Source organism: Octodon degus, unplaced genomic scaffold (genome assembly GCF_000260255.1).
Source record: "Octodon degus isolate 3935 unplaced genomic scaffold, OctDeg1.0 scaffold00063, whole genome shotgun sequence".
Taxonomy (NCBI): Eukaryota; Metazoa; Chordata; class Mammalia; order Rodentia; family Octodontidae; genus Octodon; species Octodon degus.
The window spans coordinates 2,294,339-2,308,367 of record NW_004524639.1 but is presented as its reverse complement, the minus strand read 5'-3'; the positions used below and the strand labels follow the sequence as shown (position 1 = coordinate 2,308,367).

The 14,029-nt window shown below is 38.7% G+C and overlaps 1 protein-coding gene across 1 annotated transcript in view; it reads right to left on the bottom strand.

The window, feature by feature from the left end:
* Positions 1-14,029, bottom strand: part of Gpc3 (glypican 3) — a 515,396-nt gene that overhangs the window by 160,972 nt on the left and 340,395 nt on the right. Inside the window, exon 4 of the mRNA XM_004634481.1 lies at positions 3,454-3,587. Coding sequence (XP_004634538.1) covers positions 3,454-3,587 — 134 coding nt within the window. The remainder of the gene's footprint in view (positions 1-3,453; positions 3,588-14,029) is intronic.

The window sequence follows — 14,029 nt, the reverse complement described above, 5'->3', positions numbered from 1 at the left end:
GTGATTAAGTTAAAATGATTTATTAAAGTAAAAGACATCTCAAAATACCCCCTCAATTCTAGCCTCACCAACCCATCATTCTAACCACATTCTGAAAACAGTTCTGGAAGTATCCTCTATGAACAGCTTTCGTTGTGCTGTCATGGCTGCCTCCATGTCCTGACTTGATTCAAAACATTTACCTTTCGTGGTCACTTTGACTTTGAGAAAGAGCCAGAAGTGCCACAGAGGCAGATCTGGTGAATAGGTGGATAAAGACGCACTGCAATGTTTTTACAAGCCTGCCTGTCTGTTGGAGAGCACTTTTTAAAATCCCATCTTGTCGAGACACTCACTGAAGACGACTTCTAGAGCTGCTGCAGAAAGTGGACAGTATGAAGGGATAAGTGTGTCTGAAGTCATGGTGAGTATTTTGAGGGGCGTTAATGGCAATATGTCTTTTACTGTAATACATATTTTAAATTTAAATATTCACTGTATATTTTGACCACAACACACACACACACACACACACACACACACACACACACTCTTCATGTCAGTCCCATATTGAGGTAATCCACTACTTCAAGATCAATGCCTTACAGGGACTCAGATGAATTCCTCAGGTGATTCAAGCCAAGTGTAAAAGCAATGGAGGAAAATGGGTAGAGTCAGGCAGAAGCTAAACAGAGCCTTGATGTATGCTTTAATTATTTCTTCCCAGAGAGATTTTTAAAAACTCCCAAAGAACCCTTAAGATACAGAAAAACGGTTCTCAAACATTTTTTTTTAATATCAGGAGTACTGGCATGGTTTTAAAATGCATCCACAAATTCCTGGGTATTTGTCTGTTCAAGAGGTACACCTTGAAGCAGGACAGTCCCACAATATTCCTTCAAGGTGTACCTCTTGAACAGAAAAATACCCAGGAATTTGTGGATACATTTTAAAACCATGCTGGTACTCCCAATACTATTATGGACTACTGAACTCTTTTAGAATATTTTGCTGAGTTTACACACCTATAATATTTAAATGATGGAACTTAACAAAAAAAGGGTATACAGATGAATGTCCATTTGGTATCTGTGTATTCAAAGTGGTTAGGATAGATTATATAGTTATATTCTCTTAATGAATAGAGAGATTTGTTCTAATGGTGTTTGTAAATAGGATATCAAGTCCACATCTTGTACAGCAATTAACCACTAGGAAGAATGTATGCAATGTGTTAATTATTGAAACTGTCCTACCAATTTAGTTTGAAACTGTCTCATTGCTATTTGTTTCTCAATAAAATTATGGGAAAAAAAGGTACACCTTAACTCCCCTCTCCCTTAAGTATGTATTAGAATTAACACCTCATAAAGACACTTATGAGATGGGACTTTCAGAACTGCTTCAAGAAGTGGCAAGAACGATGGGATAAGTGTGTTTGAAATGAGGGGAAATATTTTGAGGGAGCTTAATGGCAATGTGTGTTTTCCATGTATATTAATGCCAAAATTGATGGCGTGCCATTTCCAACACTAGGTCATTAAAGATATCGCAACTTCCTCTTTGCTGTCTTACACAGATCACTTATTCTATGGAAGCCAACTCTCATGCTATGAGGCGATTTGTGAGGTCTGTGTGGTGGGGAATTGAGGCTTCCTTCCAACAGGAGCTCTAACTTGCTAACTATCTAAGCGAGCCACTTTGGAAGTGGAATTTCTAGCCTCAGTCAAAATTGAAGTCCTGAGCTAGGAATGTAGCTCAGTGGTTGAATGCTTTCCCAGCATCAGTGAAGCTCTGGGCACAATTTCCAGCACAATATAACACAACAAAACCAAACAAAACAAAAGCAAAAAAAAAAAAGACTATAGTCCTAGGTAATATTTTGAATGAAATACGAAATTTCATTATACTGCTGAGAACTACCATCGAAAGCTATTCTCTTATTTATGATGGACACAAAATTGTGAGATAATACTTATTTGTTGGGGTAACTGGGATAATTGTTATGTAGCAACAGATAATGAGTAAATCCTTTTCCGCTCTTCAAATTTATTGTGGACCCCCCCAGAGCTTTAGTTTATGTGTACATATTTATCAATATTTACTGTTTTAGAAATTAAAACATAAGAAATTTTAACATCCATTTTTAGTTTAAAAATACAAATTATAGACCCATTACATGTTAATATGGATAACATTTTTATCAAAAAAAGAGAAATGTAACACTGTTTTCATTTTTGCAGAATGTTTTTCCTCTCTGGCTTGACAGGAGACAGGTTGTCCTACTGACTTCTACATTTTATCTGTTGGAATATGTGGTTTTGCTTGATGTATATGAACAAACTCTAGCTTCACACAGCAAAAAGAAGATCACACAAACAGCCTGAAAGGGTGTCTGGGACTCCAAGCAGTCCTTAATTCACACTTTAAAAGCACTGCTGTTGGGAATCTAAAAATCCGTTAGGTTACAAGTCATCAAAAGAAAAGAAGACTTTCTAGAATTTTTCCTTGTAGGATTCTCTGTTACACAGCATTACTGCTTTCTCTCATCCTAAATTGTACCACATAGGACTGAAAATCATTTCAAAACCTTCTATCGTAAATCAAGAGGAATAGAATGACTTAGTCCAAATCTGATGTGTCACTTAATTCATCTGTTAATTTTCTACCTATAGACCAATCTCCCAACCTCCTCAACTTTAACAGGAAGAAGAATTCAGACCTGGCTCTTCTTGAGCCTGGACTGGTTATAAATGCAACCCTTTTAAGTAAGGTAATTCTCCTAGAGTTACTTTTGGCTTTCTATTTGACTTCGACCCTCTTATAATAACCAACAAATTAGAATAGGGTTGGAAGAAACTTGTATAGGGATATAACAATAAAGGGAATAAAGCTTGTGTTTTTCTCCCTTGACTATTGTTTTATGAATTATGAACCAGATCTTCTATCATTTAAATGAGTGTATAAAGTGTGCAGTGCTTACAAGTGTATGAACCTCGAGTGTCTCCTGCTAGCTTCTTTCTACAGAACTTAACCCTGACTCAAGTTAGTAATGGGATATGCCACAGACCGAGCCATGAAATTGTGAGACCTAATTGTAAGCAGAAAATATGTTGTTTAACAAGGTAAGGATCATGAATAGGAAACCCCATACTACCCTGTGTTGCTGTACTAGCTATTTAAATATAGAAGGTTTACATTTAAATGTGACTTGAATATAAAACAGTATCTTTGTTCATACATGGTCAGATGATAGCATTTAATTACGTACTCTACTTGAATGATTAAATTAATGCATTCTTATGAAACTTGTTCCAATAGTTTCTGACCTTAAAACACAATTTTTTTGTGGAACTGGTGATTGAACTCAGACCCTTGCACTTGCCAGGGAAGCACCTTATTCCACTGAGCCATCTCCCCAGACCCCCAACAATTTCTAACTGTATGCTGAAATACAGAACAAATCCCTCTTACCTTCTTCGGCTAGATAAAGTTTCTTCATGTTCTACATGAGCGACTTTTAATACTTTCTTGTCAATAAACAGATCTTCAGGATAATAAGCAGATCTATACTGGCGTTGCTGAGAATGAGCACATAACTTGCCAATCTGAAAAAAAAGTAAAATATAATTATATGGTACTTTCACAGACATGATAGCAGAAGCAAATTCTGATAAGGCACTTCATTTTTCAATTCCTTCCCCCAATTTTCCTTTAAAGAACAAAACAAAGCTATTGCTACAGTCAAAAGAGATGATAAGGTTTTAAAGCAAATAACCACTGGTGGAGCACAGTCTACTCAGATTTACTAAAGTAAAAAAATACCTTTTAATGATAGTGAAGTGTACATTTTGAGAGGACCCGCTACACAGATCCCATACCATTTCAAGGTACCTGCTGTTTATATCTGCATGAAGAATTTCACAAAAGAAAATTGCAAAGTTAAGGAGGAACTTTTACAGGACTTGGGATATGTGAGCAGTACTGTATGTCAAGTCGCCTGTTAGAAGAAAAAGCAGCCTTTGGTGCAAAGAGGGCTCCTGATTTTTTTTTTTTTTTTGCAGAATCAGCGATTGAACTTAGGCCCTTGCACTTGCCAAGGAAGTGCTTATTCTACTGAGCTATCTGCCTGGCCCTGGGCTCCTGATTCTTAAGAAAATTTTCTAAGAAGCCTTGAGCTAGTGTATTCTAAGAAATGTCAACATGGTTATTCCTCTGGGTCTCCTAGCCACACAAGGGAAGAAGTCAAGACTACCAATAGCTAGTTTCATCAGCTGTGAACCACATATCACTTTTTTTTTTTGCAGAACCCAGGATTGAACTCAGGTCCTTGAGCTTGCCAGGCAAGCACTTATTCTACTGCCCTATCTCCCCAGCCCCATATTACTCTCACTGGACTGAGGGTATTAAAGAATACTGGTGCTCAAGCCAGCCAGCCAGCCTCCTTTCCTCACCACTCCACTCCTTTTCTACCAATTTTTATCACTCATTAACTCATTCACTCAAAAATTTCATTGAATACCTCCTTCTAAAGCTTGCCCTTTAAATACACATGTAGAAATGATTCCTTTAAAAATTACATTAGCTCTCTTGCCTAGCTTCATTCTGATTTTCTTTGCTAAGTTATCTGTAGATTTATTGTCTCACTTTCAGATATAAACCTAAGTGAACTTCCAAATAAAGATATGAAAATTAACTTTCTCCTATGTCTCCTCCATGCCAGAAACTATGTCAAATATTATCATCCCCTTTTGTAGATGAGGAAGTTGAGGCTCAAAGAGGATAAGATACTGGCCCAAGACAAAGTGGCAGTGCGGTCACTTGCCTGCCACTGAGCCCATTAGTTTGACTGAAAATCTTTTGCAACATTGGCTTCCTGCAAAATGGTACTTGATTTCCACATACTTACATTCCACTTTGGAAAAAAAGCCTTCTTAGTCCTCAAAAACAGCCAGCCAACACAGCCAAGTTTAACATAGAGAGTTTAAAATTTCAGAAAATATTAGAAGTATCTTGTAGGGAGACGGGCTCTGCTTTTTCATTTTTGCACCTTCACATCATTCAAACCCTGTTAGGGGCCAATTAATTGAAGTGACTTAAAGGTGTCTCCTATTATCAGGTCCAGTAGACCACGATAATGATAAGCCATGGGCTCTGTGTGGTAATTTCAGCCTCTGGATTTCTCAAAATGAGCCTGATCACATTCACTAAGATACCTCTCTTTATATAATGGTATAAATGGCATTCAGTTTGATTTGGAAGGCTTTGCATATAAATGCTTTTTGTTGTTATTGTTGTTCTGAGATAGGGTCTTGCTAAATTGCCCAGGCTGGCCTTGAATTTAAGATTCTCCTACCTCAGCCTCCCTAGTAGCTGAGATAATAAGTCTGTGCCTGGTTTAAATAAATTATGCAATTAGAAAAACACTAGAATCAGCAGCAGGATCACTCCCACTTATGAAAGACAGTACCTATCATCTGATACTTAGACCAGCTAGTTTCAATAATTTATCCTAATGAGAACAAAATGAGTTGCAGACACTCAAAAATATGCCATCTGCGCTTGGAATGTATGATACTGAATTTTTCCTATGCTCTTATGTAATGCTATTTGACTTAGGATAATCTTAACCTCAATAAAGAGTCCGTATTCTCTGATTATGTCTTCCCTGGTGGGTCCAGGGGCTGCCAGCTGGACTGCACAATTAAGTTCTAATCATTTTCAAAGTATAAAATGCAGATACAAACAACTGAGGGCAGACTGTGCCCTATAAAATTAGGTGTATGGACATACACATGTTTATTATATATATACTTACATTTACTTTTTGTACATGCTCAACTGCAGGTGAAATTTCAAGAAAATAAAGTCTTTTAAGGCCGGCCAAATAGCTTAGCAAATTAAAGTACCTGTAAGCAGGCACAGGGGCCGGGGGTTCAATCACCAGGCCTGCTGTGCCAGCCCTACACCCAAGACATGCTGAAATGGCAACTGAGACTGGGCGTGGTGGCACGCGCCTGTAATCCCTGCTCTTGGGAGTCTATAAATAGGCAGATCACTAGAGTCCGATCTAGTAGTGAGACCCTCAACACCCTATAGACCCTCCCCTAAAATACAATAAAATAAAATAAAAATAAAAATGAAGTCTTTGTTTTTGCCTCAGAAATATCTGTTTATTATTCCATGAGTATAATCAGTGTGAGAGTTTCTTTCACGTGGACTGAAGTACTGTTAGCATATTCAGGTACACAGGACACATCCCTTCACCTACAGCTGTCCCAAAAGCAGCATCAAAATAAGATCTTCCATATATCTTTCACAGTAACGTGTCTACTTGGAACCCACCACTGTGAAATCACCCTTCCCATTGAAAGTCAGCCCTTTATAACACTGAATAATAATTGGGCTGCAGCAAGACTTTTAAAGTATTTGTCCCATCGTCACCACTCCAGCCTAGTGCAAAGGGGTGCAGCTGAGGCAAAAGTAAGAAGGCTAAGAACAAATGAGACTGTAGCCTGTCTGCAGTCTGGCCTTTCTCCCAAGCCACCCGATGGGGCATTAGCAGGCAGACTTCCCAAGGCACTGTGTGGGGTAAGGGCCAGACAATGGTGTCCTGCCAGTACCCTCGCTCCCCCATCTGAAATGTGCCACGTCTTATCAGACAGGCTGTTTTTTCTTCCACAAATCTACCATGAAGCAAAGTCTTCTCCTATACAAAGCGTTTGTCAAAAGTATCCTCCCTCCTTGCACTCTTCTCCCTACATCTTTCACCTCCATGCTGTGTGAGCTAGAGGTGAATAGCATGAGCTTATTTTGAGAAGTGGACACTAAAAGAAAACATAATTTACAAAGAGATGCAGCATTCACATTAAAGAAGTCCTTTCAGCTTCACACTTGAGAAACATGAGGCTGTGCTGGGAGACCTGGGTCTTCATTCTTCCAATCCTCTTGCTAAGGCAACCAGCCTCCCAAGTGGCATTTCAGAAATCAGTAACCTGCCAGGAGTTTCAGGCTCTTAAACAAGAAGTGCAATTCAATTTCTTTTCACTGAGTAATGTACCTAGTCAAGAATGTGGTACTTTTAAATATGGTTAGTTAGAATGAATTTATAGGCTAGGTGAGTATCTCTATCAAAAGGTGCCTTCACTTAGGTGCCATAATCAGTGACAGGGAAAGCAATAGTGCCCTGAAGTGCTACAAGCCCTGAAATTTAAGAAGGCAGGGGCTCTGCTTCTATTCCGGTAACAAGCCACTCTAGTAACCTCAGCGCTATCAGGGTCCAGAGGCATTGCCTGTGTACAAACACTAAGAAAGCAAACCTCTAGGGACCAGCAAGGTATAGTGAAGCCAACTAAGATGGCTATAAGGAGATCTGACCTACAACTCCACTTCTTTTTTAACTGACACATAATTGTACATATTCATGGGCTACAGTGTGATATTTCAACATCCTGCTGGGCTCTTGAGGGTAATGGCATATCCATCAGTGCAAATATTTGTCATTTCTTTGTGTTGGAAACAAATTCTTTTCAAGCTATTTTGAAATAGATAACAAATTATTGATAACTATTGTCACTGTACTGTGCTACAAAGCAGTAGGCCTTACTCCTCTTGTCTGTTTTTGTACCAGTTAGCCAACTTCCTTATATTTCCCCTCCTTGAGCGCTTTCCCTAGTCACTGACAACCAGCACTGTACTCTCCACTTGCATGAGTTAACTCTTTTAGCTTCCCTATACAAAGTGGGTCATAGGGTATCTGTGTTTCTTTCTTTTTTTTTTCTTTTTTTTTTGGCAGAAACAGGAATTGAACTCAGACCCTTGTGCTTGCCAGGGAAGCACTTATTCTACTGAGCCATCTCCCCAGCCCCAGGTATCTGTGTTTCTGTGCTTGGCTTATTTCACTTAACATATACAGCCCCAGTACTGCTTTGTTCTCACCTGGTGTCACAATTTCATTCCACCTGTAATTCTAGCATGATATAAAGGAGGAAGACATGGTATTTGAAGTGCCATAATTTATTCTAGGCTCCCTTGGGGGGGAAATGGTGAAAATTACCTTCATAGAGGAATATGCTATCTCAATGGAGGAAAAACATTTTCTTTACCCACTGCTTGGTTTATGATGGAAACACCTTTAATAAAAGATTAATCAGAAATAATACAAATATTCTTAATGTAAGTTTTATGTGACATGAGAACTTTCATAAATGAAGGTCCAAAGAAACAGGGAAACCTGTATATTTTAAGTTACTTTTTTTTGGCAGAACTGCAGATTGCCCTTGCGCTTGCCAGGCAAGCACTTATTCTACTGAGCTACCTCACCAGCCCCTGAATTCTCTCCTCCTTTTTTTTTTTTGTACTAGGTATTGAATTCTGGACCTTGTGCCTGCCAGGCAGGCACTTATGCCCCCAAGCTATCTCCCCAGCTTTATGTTACTTTTGATGACGTGGATAGGGTGAAAGACGTTGGACAAAGGTGCTGTGATCTGATGCACTACACTGGAGTCGACACAGTAAATCGTATTTGTTTATATTTTTCTCTATATCTCAAGTTAAACAATAAGTACTCTTCTCATGAATATCTTATGATGTACTTCTGGTGAGAGTCTGCCAGGTTTTATGATCTACTTCTGGGGAGAACAGGCAGGGGAAGATTAGTGTGACCTTCCTGCACCTGCTGTTTTGTCAAATGCTATGGTATCCTATTTTGGAGTAGTGTGTCCTGAACCCAGTTATTACTGAGCCTTTTTAAACTCTGGCTTGATGTAGCTCATACCTGCACTCCATAACTGATATGCCAAGACATGAAAATACTCCGTTCGTTAAAGACCTAACCATATTCCTTTTAAGCCCCCTATTTGCTATGGGTTCTGGGTACTCCGAAGTGACAAAATTGCAGGCTTGTTCTTTTACTGGGGGTGGCTGAGCTTTACAGAAAGATGGCCTAAGAACTAACGAGATAGCTTAGTGGCATAAGCACGTGCTTAGCAAGTGCAAGGTCCCAAGTTCAATTCCCAGTACCGCAAGAAGGAAAAGAAAAGACAGCCTATATTGTAAGTTTCTCAACAATATCAGTTCTTCGCATCTTGACCTTAATATGTTACTTCAGCCTATTGCTGCACAAGTAACATCCACATCTACTCTCCACCCTCCAGCGACTTCTGCCAATAACCACCTCATGACATATACAGAGTAAGTATTGATATTATTAATCCCATTGACGAGATAATGAAACAAGCTCATAAATGTTGAGGAATTTAAGCAAGATTGCAGTGTTAGTAAGTGGCAGAGTTGGGACTTGGACATTGGTGTGTCTGACTCTAAAGCCTGTGTTTTTGGTTTTGATGTTTTTCTCTGTGCCATGGGTTTCTGTCAATTGCATAGACTCTGGGCACGCCAGTATTGGGTGTGGCCCAGTGCACAGGGATGATTGTGAAAAACATGAAAACGTACTGTAGAGAAAGGCTAAAATTCAAGACCAACAGAAAAATGACACCCAATTTTAACCTAGGTTTCAAAAAGTAATTCTAATAGCTGTAAGCTAATAGCAGAATGATTTCAACTACTTTGCCTGTGAGCTGAGAGTCTATTGTCAACCACACTGAAGCACTGGGTGTCAAGTTCCATGAGAGAAGCAGCTCTCCAAAAGGCTTCCTTTGCTGTTTACTGCCTGTATGACGTTCCTGGACCCTTATTCTTGAATTCAGATTTTTGGATGAGCTCCAAATTTTCTCTAATTCCTACATTTTAACCCAGTGTGATATCTGGCTTAATTGTATCCTTTATCATTTTCCTCAAAATTGAAATACCAGTTTAATCCTGTGACTGAAAATCTGTAACAGATTCAAGCCTTTCTCAGTAATAGCCTAGAAGGAATTGGACGTGGAAATCGTGGCTTGCTGCTACTACAAGAATGTGTAGCTGGGGCTCTCTCCCACTTTTCACTAATCCTAAGGGACTCATTTTGTTCCAGCTAAATGACATACTTTACATTTTCTTTCTCAAGAAATATGTAAGAGGTGTGTCTATGGCCCATAAAAGCAGAAGAAAGAGGGAAAAGGTGGGAAACCAAGCAAATGGGGTGTGGGAAGTAGCAGAAGTAGAAGAGTTCTCTTTATTGAGTCCATGGTAGCAGAAAAGCCATGGACACATGACACTGTCCTTGGAAATCTGACAATTTTTGAGAGAGATGCTGGCTGTGCCACACAGCTGGGCTCAGAGATCAGGATAACTTCCCTCTGTCCGGCTTCATCTGAGACAATCTAGATGGCAAGCTCTCTTGAGAACTTCTTCAGTTTTACTTATAGAATAACTTTTCTGCTACAACTTAGCTTGTTACTGTAATCACAAAGAGTGATTCCTGAGAAATGTTGCTAAATATTTAGTAACTTCATCTTTGGTCATTGGTGGATTCATTAGAACCCTGGAAAGAAAAATATAACTTTTTCTAGGAGTACCTCAATTTTAATATAAACTTTGATCCTGTGGTCTACTTTTGATGAATATCACAGTGGCATTTGTTTTGAGGTACCTTGGGCTGGAGTTGGGAATTCCAACGGTTTCCAGTTAAAATAAAATAATGAACTTCATTCTCTCAAATCCTCTGTTATGCCATTGTACAATTTTGTCTAATTAAATCTTAAAAGTTTTTAAATATACATTGAAATTATGTGATGTACAACATAAACTTTTTAATAGTAGTAACCATGCCCACTTAACAATTCTACAGGTATAATAAAAATGCTAATATATGTTAATGTTTAGTCTGTGGTTAATGTTTTGTCTCGTTAATTTCCCCAGGGCTTTTATTACTGATTTAAATCTGCCACGCTACTCAACTGATTGCACTGCTTCCACAAACTGCATGGAAGTAGCTCAAATGAATACTGATTAACAGAAATGAACAAACATTTGGCTAAGCAAACCATTCTTATTATATGCTTGTAATCATTACATACATTTTCTTACAATGAGATGGGCTTGGCAGGCATTTTCCTCTCATTTTTTCTATAAAAAAATTGCATATGAGCATCAAATTAATTTATAACCTTGTACTTCAGGAAGCACATCATTATTAATTAACTATTGACTGATCTGGATATAGAGTACAGAGGGTAATGAACACACTTGGTGACAAGGTAAGCATTTTTTTCTACCCCACAGACATTTTGCTGTGACTCATTATTAATTGCATGACCATTAAAATAAAATTTCAGTAATAATCTATAATGTATTATGAATGAAGCTATTTGAAGAAATCAGGTGCCATTATTTGAACATTTTACACAAGTCAGCTCTTGAAATTGAAATCTAAAAGGATAAAAAGGAACCAAAGTCCTGCAGATCTCTCTGATGTACAGCTGCAATAACATGTTCCATTACTATAGTGGAAATAGCACACAATTTGGAATTAGGAGACCTGGGTCTCAATTACAGCTCATCCTCTTACCATTTTGGTCACTCTGGACATGTCATTTAACTTCTTTGATACTTAGTTCCTAATCAGTAAAGTGGAGATTAACACAGAACCAAGTCTGCCATACCTGGCTGTGGTATGAGGATCAAATAAAAACATTGGTTGAAAGTGTAATGCCTCTTGCATCCACACAGAAATCCAACTAGTTCATTACATACCACAGAGAACTCACTCTGTGCAGCTTGCTTTAGTGTGTCTGAACAGTGGTATGGCTAGTTGGGCACGAAGGTAGGTATTATAGGTATTATTTAGAGGGGCTGTCTAGGGACTTTTGGAAGCCAGTAAGAGGATTTGTTGAGATTGGCTCCCTATTTTGAGAGGGTACCACGCAGGATTTGCCCACCTCTGACAGTCATGTGGTCTGTCTGCTTTGTTCTGGGAAACCTAGAATATCCTCTTGTGTTCTTCAGACCTGGACTTATGGATAAGTGGTGCTTGCTTGTTTTCTAGGAGTTACCCTATGCCTCTAATTCATATTCTTGTGTTTGAATGCTGTAGGGATGGCAGATAAGCTTTAAATACTGGTTCTATAGAAGAACCGAACCCTTGTTTTTACTAATTTATATCAACCACAAATGCAGATTTAGGTAAAAACACAATCCTGAGCTGTGTGTGGTGGCACAGGCCTATAATCCCAGCACTCAGGAGGCTGAGGCAAGACTATCACTGTGAGTTCAAGGCCAGCCTGGACTATAAAGTGAGTTCAAAGCCAGTCTGAAATTCATAGTGAAATCCTGTCTCAAAATCACACACACACACACAAAGAAGCCTGCATATATGCCTAAACTTTTTTTGAAGGTTATGTAGGAAAATTTATTGAAGAATAGGAATGGGGAATGGGGAATATGAATAGCTCCTGAGAGACACAAGAGGTTTTGAATGGGTTGTACCCCTAACCCTTTCTAAGCAATACAAACTACTCCACAGCACCAGGAGCCCATGACATTATTGTTTAATCCTCCAAATCCAATAATGTGAGGGTTAAAAGACTAATATTAGCCTTAATGCTAACTTTTCTCTCTTTTTTTAATTTAGAGAAGATTTAACACCAATTCTTCTCAAACTCTTTTTTTGTTTTGGCAGAACCAGTGATTGAACTCAGGCCCCTTGCACTTGCCAGGGAAGCACTTATTCCACTGAGCCATCTCCCTGGCCCAAAACAACACATTTAATGAATTTATGTGTTTGGGTTTTTTTTTTTTGGCTGGCTCAGCCCACCCTGGGGGTGGGGCTGGCATGGCATGTGATGCCAGGGATTGAACCAGGTCCCTGCATGCTTGCCTAAGCAGGCACTTTAGACCACTGAGATATCTCCCCAGTCCCTTAATGCTAACCTTAACCCAAACTTCATGTACTCAATAAACTTAATACTGAATTCAAATTCTATTCTCCCACATCTGCTCATCTCCTGTGTTCTTTGTCCAGTAGAGTCACCACTTGCTCAATAGCTTGAGTGAGAAGAAACCAAAGGATTCCTGAAGGTTTGTCACATCCCCTCACTTCCCTGTCTCCAGACACAAAATCTTGGTTTTTGTCTCATATAAAGAGCTTTGAAGCTTGTACACTTTTCATCATCTCCTGTTGAGGGTGTTTCTTAAACTTTAATGTGAATATAAATCACTTGGGAATCTTACTCACATAATTTATATTCAGTAGATCTGGCAATGAGATCTGAAATGAAGAAGAAAAGGCCTTATCCAATAGTTCTCAAAGCGAGGCCCTAAAATAAGCAACATTAGCACTCACCTTGGCAATTGTTAAAATGTAAGTTTTGGCTTCAAATTTAAACCTACCGAATTGAAAACCTCAAAGTGTTGCCTAGCCATCTGATTCTCCTAAAGTTAAGAAACAACAGCCTTTTAATGGCTCTCTCCAGCTTGTATTTCAACCTCTTTATCCATTCTGTTTTTCTCCAGTAGTGGGGGGACACAAGGCCTCACACATACTGCTAGGCAAGCACTCTACCATAGAGCTACATCCCCAGCCTTATTGAATGGTTAATTGATTGTGATGTAGTATCATTCTGTTGGTGAGGCTGGCCTCAAACTTAGCTTCTGACTACCTTGGCCTCTGAACTAGCTGGAATTACTGATACGTGCCACCATACCCAGGGTTATGGTACATTCTGTACAATTCTCTGAGACCTTTTCAGGGATCCTAAGGTTAATCCTATTTTATATGAATACTAAGACTTTATTTATGCTTTTCACTTTTATTTTCTCTAAAGTATTCAAAGAAATTTTCTACAAGCAACATGATATACTGTGACACTACTGCTCTGAAATATGAGGTGTGATTGAAAAATGTGAACATATAATTTAAACATTTTGTTACATCAAAAGTAACATTGTCTTTAACCCCTCACAAAATATTCTTCTGCATTTCTAGCACACTTATTCCACCCCATCATTCTTGTCACTTTCTGAAGCGGTCCTGGAAGTCCTCCTCCATGATTGTTTTTTCATGACTGATTTCATGTCTTTTTTTTTTCAAAGTTTTATTGATAAACAGCAATGAGACAGTTTCAAATAAAATCGGAAGTACAGTTTCAACAAATAATACACTGCATATATT